Source organism: Oncorhynchus clarkii, chromosome 6 (assembly GCF_045791955.1).
Source record: "Oncorhynchus clarkii lewisi isolate Uvic-CL-2024 chromosome 6, UVic_Ocla_1.0, whole genome shotgun sequence".
Lineage (NCBI taxonomy): Eukaryota > Metazoa > Chordata > Actinopteri > Salmoniformes > Salmonidae > Oncorhynchus > Oncorhynchus clarkii.
Window position 1 is genome coordinate 44,927,945 of NC_092152.1, and position 19,123 is coordinate 44,947,067.

Below are 19,123 nucleotides of genomic sequence, written 5' to 3' on the forward strand. Positions count from 1 at the left end.
CATACACATAAGTTATTTTCAAAGAGACAACAGCAAGCACACTGCAATAAAAAAAACACAGTTCCACTCACCAGATGATGATCAATTAAAACTTAACTTCTTGTTGAAAGTTATTCTTGAAAAGGGAGAAGCTAACAAATTAGCAACTTCATCCTCTGCTGCAGCCACTGCAAACTAGCCGACAACAAAAGCTAGCTAGCTAGACTGTGGGAAAACTACTGCTCGCTATTGCGCAGTTACCTGTTGGCCTTCAAGAAAGGAGAAGTTTCCATTCGTTTTCTAAAAACGGTGCCACCCATTAATTCAAAATGTGATTGGCTGATTCCACTGTCACTCCAAAATCTGCCCTAATAAAGTTAAATGGCAGATGCCTTTATCTAGCTTCCAATGGCTGATTTAGCTAGCTAGATGTATCTCCCCAGAGATCAGCAAAGAAAAATCCTGATTGGATATTTTCTTCTCTTCAGTGTTAACCCTTTCCTTTCCCCATAAAAAGAGATTAAATCAGAACATCATTGAAAATAATAATATAATTATAATTATTATAATATTTTTTTAATCATTATTTTATAAATCCTTAGCCCTTCTATGAAGGCATAGAAGGCCCATTGTTCCCCACTGTGTTTGGGTTAGTAATAGAGGGGCTCTATTTTCCCTCAGCATGCATTTTTTTTCAATATTTAGAATTTCTTAAAGAGTCCATATGTTGATCTGAAATATGAACACAGAAATACTGGACATTTTGAAATCTAGTTATGGTGTTAAAAAAATTACAATCATGGTCTTGAATTAGACTCGCATATTCCCTTTTTCCCTTGTCCCTCTCCCGGTCTCGGCCTTGACTCGGTCTTTACCCCCACACCCTCCGGTCTTGGTCTTGACTCAAACTCGATTTGCTCCAGTCTTGGTCTTGAATTGGTCTCGCTTTAGGTGGTCTCAAGCACAATACTGTTGTGAGTATACACAACATTAAGGTCACCTGCTCTTTCATTGACATAGACTGACCAGGTGAATTCAGGTGAAGTTATGATCCCTTACTGATGTCACTTGTTAAATCAACTTCAATCAGTGTGTGTGTGCGTGTGTGTAAGGGGCAGCACAAGGGCAAGCCAGAGTCAGATCTGGGAGAGAGTGGTCTGCGACATGCCTCACTGTGATGAATGAACGACCTGTCAACTCCCCAGTCTCACACCCTGCCTCTCTACTCTCTCAGAAATTAGCAGCAACAGGCTAGAGTTTGAATTAGCCAAAGGGCTTTAGGGCCTATCTTTATCTGTGGAAGTCATGCCTTATGATTTACTGAGAGTTAGGAGTATGATGATATGAACCATCCTCTGGCACCTTTGGGGCAGTCTAGGAGGCGTCATCGACATCTACGTATGCTATACATTGTCCTGCTACTGTATGTGAATGTTGTGATTAACAGACCACATCGGCCCATCCCTCTATTACAGACGTTTCCTCTTGTTTATTTTATTACAGGCTTCAAAGGCTGATGATCCCTTACCAGAAGAGGATGTGCCTGTTTGCACCACTCCATCAGATTCCCCAGGAGCAAACAAGGTGTGTGTGTGTGTGTGTGTGTGTGCGTGTGCGCGTGCGTGTGTGTGTGCGTGTTAAGGAAACAAGGTGTGCCTGTTCTCAGTATTTGTTTTTTACCCTGCTATCTTGTATATACACTTACATTTGCCTTTACTGCATAATTTTGAGTAGGCTATAGAGCCTTTATATGAAATGCTGCTCGATTATGCAGAGGGATTAATTGTGTGATTATCTGTCATTTCTATGAGCGATGTAGCATTAGCACATTAGCAACACAATATTTTCTCCTGGCCCGCTGCCTGGCTCTTAGCCACCAGAGGTCAGACGAGGACACACACACTAGTCGACTCTGCTGAGGCTTTTTATGCAAATAAGGGTTGTTCAGACCTACAGTGTTAAAAACTGTCTGCTTGTCCTTTTGTTTGTTGTTGATGTTGTTGTTTGATGTTGTTGTTTTCTAGAGCTTGCCATTTCGTTGCCCCCAGGCAGGGAAGAGAGAGGATGCAGTATCTCTTAGGAAGCATCTGGGACATACCAGGTGAGGCTGGTGTGTGTGTGTGTGTGTGTGTGTGTGTGTGTGTGTGTGTGTGTGTGTGTGTGTGTGTGTGTGTGTGTGTGTGTGTGTGTGTGCGTGTGTGCGTGCGTGCGTGCGTGCGTGCGTGCGTGCGTGCGTGCGTGCGTGCGTGCGTGTGTGTGCGCGTGTGTGTGTGTGCGTGCCTGTGCGTATTTTTTTTTACCAGAGACTATCTATTGACTCTGCCAAATTTAATTTCACATATTTCCATCAGCACATCTTGATACATCACATTTTCTGTAGATAAGCCAGTATTTATCACACTTATACAAAAATGTAATCACTCATATTTTAAAGCTCCTGAACAGTCGTTCTGAAAAATGCTTTTTCTCTAATGGCTAACTATCAGGAAGTTTGAAAAGCCAGGCTGAGTGGGCGGGTGCTTATATTCATGAGCTCGCCTTAACTGACAGCTCTTTAAAACACCTACTGTATGTCAAGCAACTTAGATACAGTGAGCAGTGTTGCAGTAAAATCATCTAAAGTAATTTTGGCGATAGCAACTCAAACTCAAAGCAACTCAAACAACATTGAAATTGCATCAATTACCTATTTTTATTTTTTACATATATCTCCCGTTTGGCATGTCTCTTGTGATACGGTTCACAGCAGCACTTGACGCATGTGTTGACTTGACAACTGCGTCAGAGTTTTGAACGACCCTTCCCCCCATTTTGTTCCATGCTGGCTGAAGACCTAGCTAGCCAGTAACAAGCTAGCGCCAGATACAGATGAAAGGGGAAACATATCTTTGCCGTAGATGAAAAGGGTAAACTTTCTATTATATTTGCTGACACTCTACAGTAAATTTTTTGGACCAGTAGAGTAGCTATTAAGCTGTATAAACCACGCCTCTAAATTATGTAAGAGAATATCATGTTACCATTAGTGTATTAAAATGAGAGTTAAGGTGATGTCACCTTTTATCCCTAGTAATGAATCCAAGTGTTTAACATGGGGGAGGGGACCAGTAACTTTATGATTCAACTTTATCAATATAGAAGCAACAGTCATTTTTCTTACTTTGATCATCATACTTTGATCTGGTTTCTTTCAAATGTCATCACATTTCATGAAAACGTGATTTTGACTGTTCATTACCTTTAATACACATCTCTACATTACATAGATAAATGTCATGGTCAGGATGACAATGCATCCACTTTCTTATATCAACAGTTGTGGCCAATGGGCTCTTTTACAAGACCATTAAAAAACAAATTAAATTATGTTTAATTCATCAAACAAACATGTAAATGTAAATGAGGTTGGATGAAGAAACTGCATAGGCAACAAAATGCGACCCAAATGGTACCCTATTTGAAAATATAGTGCATACCTTTTGACCAGGGCCCATAGGGGTCTGGTCAAAGGTAGTGCACTACGAATGGAATAAATAGGGTGGCAATTGGGGCACAACCATGGTTACTATCAAGTATCATGTGATGTGAAACAGATTTCTCCATTGAAGTGCTGACTGATGTGGCATTTGAGAAACAGGCAGCCCTGTGATGTATGATGTAGATATCTGGAGAGATGCTTGGCGAGCCATGAGAAGATCTGATTATACATAACAAGGAATCCCAGTGGAGAATACATACCACCAGAGATACTGATGTATTCAGTCATACCAGAGGAATAGAAGCTCTGATTATTAAAGGCCCATAGGGCTCTGGTCAAAAGTAGTGCACTATGTGAAGGGACAGAACCCTTTAATAATCACAGTAGTCATATGCAGAGCTTCTATTCCCCTGGTATGACTGAATACATCAGTATCTCTGGTGGTACGTAATCATGTGTTTTCTGTCAACAAAAAATGGCAACATGCTAATAACGAATATCGATGGTGACCATTTTTGTGATATGATAAGAGAATTACCTGGTACAATATTATATTTAATTTTATGGGGTACGAAACTACCTGCGGTATTTCTTCTGTATACAATATGACAATACAAAAAATAGGGTATAAAGTCTTCCCAGATATAAAAAGACAGTAAAGGGTAGGCTATTGCCACTTAGAAACAAACACTGAAACCCCTCTCTATTATTTGCACAGAGGGAAAAGAGACACTATTCATTAGGGCTATTTGTCTTTTTCTCTCCCTCTGAAACGGTAACCTTTCCTCTCCTCAAACACCTGTATGAATTATTCAATAATCTGGGTTTTATAAGAAGCTGTCAGAAATGTCAGCCGTTTTAGGGACGCCCTTGGATGTCCTGAGAGGGTGTAGTCTGTCTGCACGCCCTGTGGCGAGGCTGAGAGTTGTTATATACACACACACACTCACAGACACACACACACACACACACACCAAATGCCACGTCTGGTCTGTGCCAGGTATCTGCTGCCCGCAGGACACAGGGATGAGAATATTCAACTGACATTCTGTTGCATTTCAACACTACATTGAGAGGATAGAATACTGGGATCAATTCCATTTCAATTCTTGTCAGCTGAATTGGACATGGAATTTCTCCATAGGACTGCAATTCAATCCCTTAACTACCTATAATGTAGGTGGAATTTACCCCAACCATTACCATTTAGGACAGACCTTGTTCTGAAACAGGTTCTAACTGAAAAAAAGTGGATATTTTCCCATTTCTCCCTTTTACATGAAGAGCCATTTCAGATTTGCCTTCTCTCTGTGTAGGGACACAAAGCTTCACTGCCAAATCACTGTATCGCTCCTTCTCAACTTGTCATGTCCTGACCTTAGTTCCTTTTGTATGTCTCTATTTTAGGTTGGTCAGGGCGTGAGTTGGGGTGGGCATTCTATGTTTTGTTCTTGTGTTTATATTTCTATGTGTTTGGCCTGGTATGGTTCCCAATCAGAGGCAGCTGTCAATTGTTGTCTCTGATTGAGAACCATACTTAGGTAGCCTGTTTTCCCACTTTTGTTTGTGGGTGGTTATTTTACTTTTCAGTGTTTTCACCATACGGGACTGTTTCGGTTTTCCTTTATTCTCTTGTTTGTTTGTTTTCTGTGTTCAGTGTGATAAATCTGACGAACACTTACCACGCTGCATATTGGTCCGATATTTCATACTCCTCCTCAGACGAAGAGGAGAACCGTTACACAACTTGTGAACTACATGCCGTTGGTTGCCTAGCAACAGGCTCACTGCTACCTAATACCTCTTCTGATTCGACCTGTTGAAGAAATTAAATCACTTCAATTTCCCCAACAGTCAAGGAAGAGTAACGCTGCTCATTTACCAACCGAACACTGTGAATTATTTAAACGACTGTAAAGAGTTCCTTTCATACGTATTGGCATATCACCTATATTAAAAACCTTTTTTCAATGTTTCTGTCACCTTTGGCATAGTCTCGCCTGCCAGACTCATAACAAACTTTTGCGCTGTTAAAAAAATTTTTTTTTTGGGGGGGGGTGATTTAGCTAATATCAGGTTTAGGCCAAGTTTTGAGGCTAGCAAAATGATATTGATTAGAAGCTCAATACTTACAGGATGTTAAACGTACATCACTGAAATCAATGGAGCACTAGACCTGATCTGAACTCTGCCCTGTGTGTTTAATAAACAAGCAGCCTTATTAGCCTTCTTTAAGATGCATTTTAAGCATTGGAGTTCCAATATTCTAAAGACACAGCAATATAACCTACACACATCTGCATCCCAAAAGGCACCCGACTCCCTAGTGTACTTTTTTTGGAGAATAGGGTGCCATTTGGGATGAAGACTAATTGAATCAGCGGTGATGCACCACAAGTGACTCTCTGGCTTCAACACCTGAGATTTAAGGGCAATGGTAGACTCAGATACTGCCTTTGTCTAGTCAAGGGCACTTTCATACCGTAACACAAAGACAAATAGAGAGATACTTGCACACTGTCCATACACACAACACTGGGCTGTTGCTGTCAACAGTATGTGGGGAACACCATATGGCAACTGATCTGAGAATGTGTTGCTGATGTGATGCTATGATTCACTACAGATGCTGAGAGATGGATAGAAAGATGCTTTGATAAAGGCATGGCAGCATTCTGGATTAAGACATGGCGCATGGGGATTTGGATAGGGAGAGTCACCGATCTGGAGTGGGCTGTGGTATCACAAATAGAGCAAGCAGGGAATGCTTCAGATTTAAGCAATGTTCAGCCTGAAACAAATTAACATTCAAGAGTTCAAACACTGATGGCCTCCATGAGAGAGTGAGTGAGTGAGTGAGTGAGTGAGTGAGTGAGTGAGTGAGTGAGTGAGTGAGTGAGTGAGTGAGTGAGTGAGTGAGTGAGTGAGTGAGTGAGTGAGTGAGTGAGTGAGTGAGTGAGTGAGTGAGTGTGTGTGTGTGTGTGTGTGTGTGTGTGTGTGTGTGTGTGTGTGTGTGTGTGTGTGTGTGTGTGTGTGTGTGTGTGTGTGTGTGTGTGTGTGTGTGCGTGCCTTGCGTGTGTGCGTGCGTGCCAGCCTGTATGAACAGTGATGTCGTCCGAATATGCAGCGTTTGGCTCCGCTCCTGGGGGAAGTATTGCCAGCCAGCTGCTCACTAGATGAGGAATAATGATTCACACAGGACGGCTCTAACGTATACAAGGCATTGTCCTTGTTGTTGTCCTGTCTGACTTGAAGGAGATAATTATTCCACAGTGGTGTCTATTTATCTCATCTCGGGTCATATAATGACACGAGTAGAAGATGTTTTGTGTTCAAGATCAGTTAAATCTCCACAAGTAGTCATTTTGGAAAATGTGCATTCTATTATAGCTAAGACCAATGCTTGACCAGCACTTACAGTAGGCCTAGCAGACACACTTATGCAGAGCAATTTGGGTTGAGGGCCTTGCTTAAGAACATATCATCTGATTTTTCACATTGGGGTTTGAACCAGTGACCTGTTGGTTACTGGCCCAATGCTCTTAACCACTAGGCTAAATGCTGCCCTCCGGCTTTAAGAAAGGCTAAATGCTGCCCTCCGGCTTTAAGAAAGACTAATGCGTGACCAGCAGTAAGCCTGTACTGTAGTGTACGATTGCGACCTATACTCCATTCTAGCAGATTATTAGAAGCAATAGAATCATGCTCTTCGCCCAACTACCAAGGCTCCTTACTCATGTGTGATGATTAAGGAAAACTGAGGCGTATTACAGTTCATTCAGCCGCAAAGTCAAACCATGGCTATGATACTTGTGTGCCTGCATGTGTATCCGTGTGTTCGTGCATCCATGTGTGTGCATGCCTGCGTATCCAAGTGTGTGTGTTTTAATTTCCACCAGTAGCATAGTAATGCGAAGTAATGACGCATGCAGCCACCGGTGAAAACCAGCAGACATGGTTTGGAAAGGAAGGGAAAGGTTGTGGGCAGGTGCTAAATCACTGTAATGAAACCATTAGTTTGCTACACGTCACGCATTTCTCCCCAAATTCTCTATTTAGGATTATAATTTCAGCCTCTGTGATGATTTAGGGACTTGGTCCACTCTGATTGGTGTGATTTCAAGACCTGGCCCACTCCGATTGGTGTGATTTAAAGACCTGGTAACTTCATAAAGCTGTGATCTATGGCATATGTTGTCTGCTTAGGAATTAATTACACAGGTGATGCACAGCCTCAATTGACTGCTGTATATGGAGTCGGTCCTATTCTGTTTTTTGGGTTGGGGCGATTTTCAGTCACTGTAGTAGGGGATTTAACATATTTGTGACTCTTTTTGTGTAAGTAACAGAAGTGGTTTCTGAGAATCTTGGTGGCATGACTAAATAAACTAAATATTTTAAGTAAATCTGCCTGAAACCTGAAGAATTGTGTTATCTGCCTAAGTTATGGCCTAGGCTTCAGGTTTTAACACAATATTGTGACATGTAGATTACCCACTCTCAAGCCCAGTCACATGCTGTATCGGTATGTACAGTATCCATATACTCATCTCGTGTGTGTGTGTTATGTCTCTATCCCCCAGCCGTTTGGTGTCAGCGGTCAGACAGGGCCGGGGTTACTTCCACCTCCTCCAGAAGAAGGAGAAGGAACAGGAGGAGGCGCAGCAGAGGGAGCAGAAGAGGAAAGAAGAGTGGCAGCGTGTCCAGCCCCGACCTCCCTGCTCAGAGTCTGACTCTGACAGCGACCCAGGGAGGAAGAAGGCCCAGTCAGCTCGACCTTTCACCCCCATCCACTGCTCCCTGACTTCCCCTCAGGCCTCTGAGCCACCACAGTGAGTCCTCACCCTGTACTGTACATCACCTAATACAGTGATACCCTTCTTCACCTTATGTTTAAAGATGTAATATGCAGAAATTGCTCTGCCATTTCCTGGTTGCTAAAATTAGATATTTTCAATAACCAAAACTATTGTAATTTCAGCTGTTTGAAGCTGGTGTACGAAACCAAAAGTAAAAGATGCAAAAACGAAAATTAAGAACGGGAAGCATAGAAATATCGCACATAGAACAGATTTACCGCTTCTTAGTCTTGCGTTCAATGAGATTGACAGATCTATACCTCAAATTTCTATGTGAATTTGGTCAGGTCACCCAAATAGTTACATATTGCTGCTTTAAATATATGATGATGTATCACTGAGATTCAAAATACACTTTAGCAAGGTACTATATAGCATCATAGTATTCTGTAATATATAGTAGGTGAGTAAAAAGTATATAGCAGGTGATTAATGTTTATATAACTTACAGTGCCTTCAGAAAGTATTCACACCTCTTGACTTTTTCCAAATGTTGTTGTATTACAGCCTGAATTTAAAATGGATTAAATTGAGATATTCTATCACGGGCCTACACACAATACCCCATAATGTCAAAGTGGAACAATGTTTTTCAAAATTAAAATGAATTAAAAAGGAAATGCTGAAATGTCTTGATTCAATAAGTATTTAACCCCTTTGTTTTGTTAGCCTAAATAAGTTCAGAAGTAACAAGTCACATAATAAGTTGCTTGGACTCACTCTGTGTGCAGTAATAGTGTTTAACATGATTTTTTAATGACTACCTCATCTCTGTACCTCACACATACAATTATCTATAAGGTCCCTTAGTCGAGCAGTGAATTTAAAATACAGATTCAACCACAAAAACCAGGAGAGTTTTCCAATGCCTCGCAAAGGGCACCTATTGGTAGATGGTTAAAAATTAAAAAGCTGACATTGAACATCCTTTTGAGCATGGTGAACTTATTAATTACACTTTGGATGGTGTATCAATACACCCAGTCACTACAAAGATACAGGCTCAGGGATTTCACAGTGAGAACAATGGTGACTTTAAACACTTTCAGAGTTTAATGGTTGTGATAGGAGAAAACTGAGGATAGATCAACAACATTGTAGTTACTCCACAATACTAACCTAAATGACAGAGTGAAAAGAAGGAAGCCTGTATAGAATACAAATATTCCAAAACATGCATCCTGTTTGCAACAAGGCACTAAAGTATTACTGCAAAAAATATGGCAAAGCCATTAACTTTTTGTCCTTAATATAAAGTGTTATGTTTGGGGCAAATCCAATACAACACATTACTGAGTAGCAGTCTCCATATTCTCAAGCATAGTGGTGGCTGCATCATGTTATGGGTTTGCTTTTAATCGTTAAGTACTGAGAAGTTTTTCGGGATACAAAAGAAATGGAATGGATCTAGGCACAGGCAAAATCTTAGAGGAAAACCAGGTTCAAGTCTGCTTTCCACCAGACACTGGGAAATGAATTCAGCTTTCAGCAGGACAATAACCCAAAACACAAGGCCAAATCTACACTGGAGTTGCTTACCAAGAAGACAGTGAATATTCCTAAGTGGCATTTTTGACTTAAATCTACTTGAAAATCTATGGCAAGACCTGAACATTTTTGTCTGGCATTGATCAACAAGCTTGAATCATTTTGAAAAGAATCATGGGAAAGTGTTGCGCAATCCAGGTGTAGAAAGCTCTTAGAGACTTACCAAGAAAGACTAAAAGCTGTAACTGCTGCCATAGATGGTTCTACAAGGTATTGACTCAGGGGTATGAATACTTATTTAAATGAGATCTTTCTGTATTTCATGTCCAATAAATTTGCAAGAAATACTAAAAGCATGTTTTCACTTTGTCGTTATGGGGTATTGTGTGTAAATTGTTGAAAAAAATATACACTTAATCAATTTTGAATTCAGGCTGTAACAAAACAAAATGTGGACTATGTTAATGAGTATAAATACTTTCTGAAGGCACTGCAGAGCTGCTAACTCTCACGCATTGGCCGTGAGACACGCATTTGACCCCCTTCTCATGCCACACCTCTTATATCTCACGCATTAAAAAGTACTGGTTTTCAATTTTCTAATTAGCCCATTGTATAGTCAAGTGCGTTAACTTTTCAACTGTGCTCCAAATCGTTTTGAAATCGTAGCGTCTGCGCCTGCAATTTAACATTGTGAGCTGCACCTCCATCGTTGTCCTGTCTTGCCACAACACTGTAAACCATGGCATGTTGAAGCACATGATTGGTTTAGTTATGTCAGGGATCAAGGGGATTGGATGCATGTTTTAAAGAAACGCCTCTCAAGATTAGAGTGGTGCTGAATGGAGAGAGAGAACATCCTCTGCTGAGTTTATAAAACTGTAAAAAGAGCAGCACGGTAGCGCTGTTTTATGTACAATGTTGTCAACAAAAGTAGGTCCTGTCCCTATTGCAGAATGCAGCCTTTTTGACAGCATGTACTAAAGTCGATTTAATCCACACTTGCATTAGTCCCCTCATTTGGTGTTTGGCTGTGACAACAATAAGGCAGCAGACAAACCTACAGTAGGTTTTAGCAGGGACGTTTGGTAGGGTGACCTGATTTGTAGCTAATTAAAAACATTTTGTCAAACAGATTGTGAACCCAGAAGTGTAAATTTGATTCTACAGGGGAGACAATAAATATTCAAATCATCCAAATCATCCAAACCATAACCAATTATGGTGTAGGGGTAGATTTATGTCATCTTGTGTTAAGGATAGATTTTATGATCTATTGACTTTATTTCGTCTGATCAATAGAGCAATTCTCATTCTTAACAATGGGCTAAAATATAGGGTAATTAGTGTGATTGTCAGCAGGAACACTACTGTTATTCCCTACACGTATTTTATTATTCCACTTCTTCCCAATGTTGCTAGTGTAAACACATATTTGAAATCTGAAATGCCTACTTGTGTCTTTGGAAATGGATTACAGTTGAAGTCAGAAGTTTACATACACCTTAGCCTAATACATTGAAACTCAGTTTTTCACAATTCCTGACATTTAATCAGAGTAAAAATTCCCTGTCTTAGGTCAGTTAGGATCACCACTTTATTTTAAGAATGTGAAATGTCAGAATAATAGAATAATGATTATAGAATAATGATTTATTTCAGCTTTTATATATTTCATCACATTCCCAGTGGGTCAGAAGTTTACATACACTCAATTAGTATTTGGTAGCATTGCCTTTAAATTGTTTAATTTGGTTCAAATGTTTCGGGTTGCCTTCCTCAAGTTTCCCACAATAAGTTGGGTGCATTTTGGCCCATTCCTCCTGATAGAGGTGGTGTAACCTAGTCAGGTTTGTAGGCCTCCTTGCTCGCACACGCTTTCTCAGCTCTGCCCACAAATTTTCTATAGGCTTGAGGTCAGGGCTTTGTGATGGCCACTCCAATACCTTGACTTTGTTGTCCTTAAGCCATTTTACCACAACTTTGGAAGTGTACTTTGGGTCATTTGGAAGACCCATTTGCGACCAAGCTTTAACTTAGGCTTAAACTTAAGCTTTGTCTTAGGATTTTGCTTCAATATATCCACATAATTTAGCTGCCTCATTATGCCATCTATTTTGTGAAGTGCACCAGTCCCTCCTGCAGCAAAGCACCCCCATAACAAACAGTTATATTTTTGTTTCATCAGACCAGAGGACATTTCTCCAAAATGTACGATCTTTGTCCACATGTGCAGTTGCAAACCGTAGTCTGGCTTTTTTATGGCGGTTTTGGAGCAGTGGGTTCTACCTTGTTGAGCGGCCTTTCAGGTTATGTTGATATAGGACTCGTTTTACTGTGGATATAGATACTTTTATACCTGTTTCCTCCAGCATCTTCACAAGGTCCTTTGCTGTTGTTCTGGGATTGATTTGCACTTTTCACACCAAAGTACGTTCATCTCTAGGAGACAGAACGCATCTCCTTCCTGAGCGATATGACGGCTGCATGGTCCAATGATGTTTATACTTGCGTACTGTTGTTTGTACAGATGAACGTGGTACCTTCAGGCGTTTCGAAATTGCTCACAAGGATGAACCAGACTTGTGGAGGTCTACCATTTTTTTCTGAGGTCTTGGCTGATTTATTTGGATTTTCCCATGATGTCAAGCAAAGAGGCATTGGGTTTGAAGGTAGGCCTTGAAATACATCCACAGGTACACCTCCAATTGACTGAAATTATGTCAATTAGCCTATCAGAAGCTTCTAAAGCCATGACATAATTTTCTGGAATTTTCCACGCTGTTTAAAGGCACAGTCAACTTGGTGTATGTAAACTTCTGACCCACTGGAATTGTGATAAAGTGAATTATAAGTAAAATAATCTGTCTGAAAACAATTGTTGAAAAAATGACTTGTGTCGTGCACAAGGTAGATGCCCTAACCGACTTGCCAAAACTGTAGTTTGTCAACAAGAAATTTGTGAGTGGTTGAAAAACATGTTTTAATGACTCCAAGTGTATGTAAACTTGCGACTTCAACTGTATTTGAGGCTATGTATTTGTGCAGGCTTTCATGATAAGTTTTGAATAAGTCTGACAAATAAGCATTGGATTTTAAAGAGGTACTTCACCCAAATTACAAAATACAAAATGTTTGTGTCTTTACCTTGAAAGCAGTCTATGGACAAGGAGACTGCAATCTATGATTTGGTTACCTACAGCCATCAACCATTAATATTAATATTTCCTGTGTAAAGCATTGGTGTAGTGATAACAATCCCTGGCATGTGTCGCGTACAACCTGAGAACAGGGATCCATCCCTGTTTCCTACCTTGCATCTGTTTCTCTCATTTGCCTGTTTCCCCATCTCATTTCATTACTGTCTGAATAGTGTCAAACCACCCTCCCCCCCAAAAAAATCATACTTTTTATTTTTTATTTAAACTTTATTTAACTAGGCAAGTCAGGTAAGAAGTTAAGAACAAAATCTAAAAGTAACAGTCATCGAATTTTGAGTGTACATTTAATGTTACTGTTCAAAGCATCCTAAATACACCTACATTTGTAATTTTAAAATGTTATTTTAAAAGTTAAATCAAGGGTGCAGTCTGTCTGCAGTTTTGATGAGAAAGTTTCAGGTTTGTTCATAAGATCTAAATATCTTTGCATGGGTGTCATGGCGCTGTAAAGCAGCCTAAACAAAAGAGCTCTTTAAATGTTGTACGTATGTTTGATGTTTTTATGTGTTTTTGTTTGTTTCTTAATCAGTTTTTTTGTTTGTGATAAGTTGTTAAGTTGTTGATTGGATATATCTGGTGGTTGTTACCCACAGAATTGCAGGACTGATGACAGGTTGACTTGTCTGGTTTGGCTAGCTTGCTAGCTAGTTTGCGTTTAGAAAATGCATCTCAGCACCGGCTTCTTGATCAATGAGACCTGAAAATGGCAGAGAGCTTGTGGTGAGGAAGACTACTCTGCTCTGGGCTTTTTTTGCGCTGTAGCAACAGCAGAGGCTACACTTGTGGTTTATGGAGGAGTATGAAGTCCAGGCTAGAGAGAGATTGAGCTGAGGAGGACATCGGGGCCAGCAAGCCAACCCCATCACCTGGCAGTACAGGCCACAGAGAGGCAGAGGATAACATCAGAGCCAGCAAGCCAACTGCATCACCATGATCTGGCATCCACTGCATCACTGTCATCTGGTATCACCTTCATCAAACTCAGTTTAGGAGCCTGAGATTGCTGATCTACTGAGGAAGTCATACTCTATGTTTTGTTATGTCTTAAATGTGTTACCCAAGTATGCCTAGTAGGATAGGTCTTCTATGCTTATGTTTGTTCATAAAAAAAAAGTTATTTATGAGTACCACAGTGGAAATACGTTTTCAAACTTTTTTATGTAATCCTCAATGATATTAAATGCATGATCCACATGTGCGGCTGTATTGTGTTTTACATTGTCAAATAAATTGATCTATCTGTAACGGCATTGCCTCATTTAAAACGCATGAGAAAATCATTAAAAGGTTTTGGATATCTAGGAATCTCTGCAATCTCTGCCCCTCTGCACCTTATGCTTGTCTCTGTCTATGTTTATCAATTTGTTCTGTGTCAAACAGAACTATGTATGTCTTTCTGTCTTGTCAGTTATCCTTTTATTCCCTCTTTGTTAGTCATTACCACAACAGACCCAGGTTTAACCGGACAAATTGTCAACAGAACATGATAAATAGTTAATATTTCAGTGTCTAATTATTGTCTGACAACTATTCCTGGTTTCAGTCTTTCGGATTCATCTTGTCTTTTTCGGATGTCCTTTCATAACAAATTCCATTGATGTGGCAGCTGAATCAGAGTTTGACATTTTGAAAAGCTGTCAGGTTTCTTCTCAGACAATCATTCTGGTTAGATGAGTGGGAATTGATTCATTCACACAAACAACAACTGCAGAGAGATCCCCTTACAATGGCTTATGAGACAACTTTAGCTAGATAAAGCCAGTGATCCTCTTTTAAACAGAGTAGAATTGATTGTATAGATTTCACGATTAAAAAGTAATTAGACAAAAAGGTGAACAAATGATCAAAAAAGTAGAAAGTGAGCTGTTTACATACTACAGAGAACAGGCAGAGTGAATGAAGCCAATAACAGTAGGAAGAGCCATTGAGGCAGGGAATAAAGTGAAACCGCCTATCCTTTCACTCACTCTCTCTCCACCATACTGTCACCTGCAGTCAACCTGCAGTCTGTCACAATAACCAGGTTTCCATCCAACCTTTTTCTGCGAGTAAAGTACATGTCTGATAAAAAAGATATGTAATGACAGGCTTGATGGAAACAGAACATTTTTCGGTAAACTTTCCACATGTCGACAAAACAAAATATGCTAGACTAGGTGGGATCTTTTTGTCTTGGTAAAATGAATTATAGAATAAAAAAACACGATCTGGCACGCACCCAGAAAAGAAGGCAACAGTGATGCCGAAACGTTTGTAAACACCCAATAAATTACTGGGCGTTTAAATATGGAGTGTGCGACTCTCTTTATGTTGATAGTCAAATGAATTATGCCATAAATGTCGGTGGAAACGCTTTTACGTGCAAATATTGATAGACTATAATAACCATCATATTCGAGTACATTTGGAGTCAGGCGATGACATGTTGTGTGGTCCTCCCACTACGACTCATCAGGAAAGCATACCGTTTATTAGGTTACAGATTAAATAAATAATGATGAACTTCACAGGGTGGTGAAAGTGCAAGGTGATGAGCTTGATGCTCCTTTCCAATAAATATCGAGGGTCGTATACTGGTGAGATGATAATCAATGCTTGACTGCCGTTTGACAAATACAAATAATCTAGTTCATTTGTCTATAATAATAATCTCATCATGTAGGCTATATGCGTGATCTAGCCAATCTAACAACGCGCACACAGCCTGTTGGCTAGAATGCACGTGCCATTTTCAGAGTTTGCATACATAATATAACACAACATTTTTGTGAGTAAATCGTCAGTAGAGTTGAAAATACAATGGAAACCCATTTATTGTTTTATCTGGTACATGGGAATTTAACTACAACGTGTATTTTCTGTTCACTATGTCATCACACACAGATTTTGGAATATTCACATAAAAATCTGTCGCCAATTGGATGGAAACCTAGCTACTGACACCTTCACGCCTCAATGCCGTATTACCACATTCGTTACACTACACCAGGAATGGCAACTCCAGTACTCGGCGGCCTGAGTTTCCCTTTCCTACATTACACAGATGTCTCCTCACACGTCAAACACAATATGGCCGTCTCTCCCCTCCCCATCTCTCTATCTCACTCTCTCTCACACTCTCTTTTTCTATCACCCTCCTCCCCATCTCTCTCTCTGTCTAGCTAACGTTATCTCTCTCTCTCTCACTCCCTCTTCTCCCTTTTCGCTCAAATGAGTGGGTGAGGTGGCCTTGATCAGAAAGTGGGGCAATTTTTCATTATCAAGGCAGGGATGTATGTTGGCAGTCCTGGCAGGGAGGGAGAGAAAGAGTGAGAGAGGGCGGGTGGATGGATGGGAGGCAGATACAAATCTTGTAGATTAGGATCCATCAGAACACGGATAACAACCTTTGAAACATTGGTTATTTTCTGGCGGTTTCTCGGCTAACAGCAGGGGTATATTTTCCAGCGACAGTAGGCAGGTTTCCATTGACTCAGGTTTATACCGACAATGTCGCAAAAAACACGGTGACTGACATGCGTAAGCGAACCAGCAGCTATAGATGTTCTAAAGACAACATTGTTATCCATTCGGCAGCGGTGGATTTTCCTTTCGTAAAACGTTTCTTTATTGCAAATAATTCTGATGGAAACGTGTTTTTCAAATAAATTATGATTTTAAGGCACGTGACGTGATCACATAACTAGAAAGCTAAGCTCCACATTTAAATTTAAAAGCCTACTGCTTGCTAAATAAATTGTTCAGGTATAATAATGTGTCTTTGCAGGACAAGGATTTTCTTGACTTTCAAGAATGCATGAATTGCTTCGCCTTGCGTTTATGTTTGGCTGGATGCAAGTTTTACCATCAAGTTATTTCAGATCTAGACTACCGGAGTGCAAGTTTCACTGTGTCACGAACGGTGGCGATGCGTTGGCACATGATAATTATTAGAATATTGCAAATATTAGCGAATCTATCCCCGATGGCTTTTTCGGTCTAACTGACATTAATCATGTCAGTCAATGCATACAGGTGGTCGCCAATTTATTAATGCGCAATTTGACTAAATCTACAACTTAATATTTATTCGACACGAGGTTTTTGCGAAAACTTTATTTTTAATGTGACGTAATTATGTCCAGCTGCTTTGACAGTTTAAATGGAAACGCACGACAGCAGGCAATTGTCGCATCTATATTCTATGCAAACTGTCTAAATGTCGACAAAAAACAACTGGACAAGTGAATAATGGAAACGTAGCTAGTGATGTGAATGTCTGAGGAAATGAAGTTGTAAATTTTGAGTTGGGCTATGGGTGATGGATGACTCATAGCCTGGCTCCACCACTGGAGGCTCCTGGGGGAAGAACAGCTCTCAATAATGGCTGGAATGGAGCATATGGAATGGCATCAAACATATGGAAACCATGTGTTTGATGTATTTGATACCATTCCATTAATTCTCAGCTATTACCATGAGCCCATTCTCCAAATTAAGGTGCCACCAACCTCTTATGAGCTACACTCTCAGAAAAAGGGTACAGTTAGAGTACAGTAGTGTTCCCTGGGGCACAGAAATATCAAAATACAGATAATGTACCTTCAGAGGTTCCTTTTTGGTACATTTTTTGTACCTAATATTTAAAATATAAAGGTACAATGATTATTTTTGGCCACCCGTGGTTGGAAGTGTTGTAAAAGTTTAAGTGGTCTTTTGTTAATTAAAGTTTTTATAAAAGCTTACAGGTGTTGGATCTTAATTTGACAACTTTGTTGTTGCTGAAAATGTTCTTGCGCTGCAGATGAGCTTCGTGATTTGCATTAATTCACCAGAAATCCACACCTACACATGGTTTTATTAACACTATTGCACTTTTCAAGTAGCCTAATTTTGGCCAGCTAATAGCCTAATAAATAGCCACCGATAAAGCAACATAATGAACTAAAAGTTAAAATCCTTGTTGCTGCAGGGTTTTTTCTGCAACAATACTGGTCAAATTAAGATCATACATACACTACTGGTCAAAAGTTTTAGAACACCCTACTCATTCAAGGGTTTTTCTTTATTTTTAAAAAAAAAATGTAATTTTTTTTTTTTTTTTTTTTTTTTTTTTACAGTAGAGGGATGTTTTAATCCACAAATACATCCATAATTACAGTAGAGGGATGTTTTAAATCATACAGACATCCATACCTACAGTAGAGGGATGTTTTAAACCATACAGACATCCATACCAACAGTAGAGGGGTGTTTTAATCCATAAAGACATCCATACCTACAGACATCCATACCTACAGTAGAGGGATGTTTTAAACCATACAGACATCCAGGGTTTTTCTTTATTTGACTATTTTCTACATTGTAGAATAGTAGTGAAGACATAAAAAAAATGAAATAATGCATATGGAATCATGTAGTAACCAAAAAAGTAATAAACAAGTCAAAATATATTTTATATTTCAGATGATTCAAATAGCCACCCTTTTCCTTGATGACAGCTTTGCATCACTATCACTAGCCATCACTAGCTAAGGGAATAAATCCACTAGGTTGCTAGCCTAACCTAAAGCCACCATACTTTATATCTGTAACACTAAAACTGAAACTAAATACAATACATGTCCAAATGTATGTGGACACCCCTTCACATTAGTGGATTTGGCTTTTTCAGCCACACCCTTTGCTACCATGCAATCTTCATAGACAAATATTGGCAGTAGAATGGCCCCTACTGGAGAGCTCAGTAACTTTCAACGTGGCACCTTCATAGGATGCCACCTTTCCAACAAGTCAGTTCATAAAATTTCTGCCCTCCTAGAACTTCCCCGGTCAACTGTAAGTGCTGTTATTGTGAAGTGACAACGTCTAAGAGCAACAACTCCTCAGCTGCGAAGTGGTAGGCCACACGAGCTCACAGAATGGGACCAACGAGTGCTGAAGCGCGTAGCGCGTAAAAACCGTCTGACCTCGGTTGCAACACTCACTACCAAGTTCCAAACTTCCTCTGGAAGCAACGTCAGCACAAGAACTGTTGGCTGGAGCTTCATGAAATGGGTTTCCATGGCCAAGCAGCCTCACCCAGGCCTACGTTCACCATGCGCAATGCCAAGGGTCGG

At 40.0% G+C, this 19,123-nt stretch overlaps 1 protein-coding gene across 1 annotated transcript in view; it reads left to right on the forward strand.

Annotated features, from left to right (window-relative positions):
- The window catches only part of LOC139411201 (coiled-coil domain-containing protein 60-like), a 44,142-nt gene that overhangs the window by 2,695 nt on the left and 22,324 nt on the right, over positions 1-19,123 (forward strand). Inside the window, exons 2-4 of the mRNA XM_071157134.1 lie at positions 1,483-1,563; positions 2,004-2,080; positions 8,041-8,289. Of these exons, the coding sequence (XP_071013235.1) occupies positions 1,483-1,563; positions 2,004-2,080; positions 8,041-8,289 (407 nt within the window). The remainder of the gene's footprint in view (positions 1-1,482; positions 1,564-2,003; positions 2,081-8,040; positions 8,290-19,123) is intronic.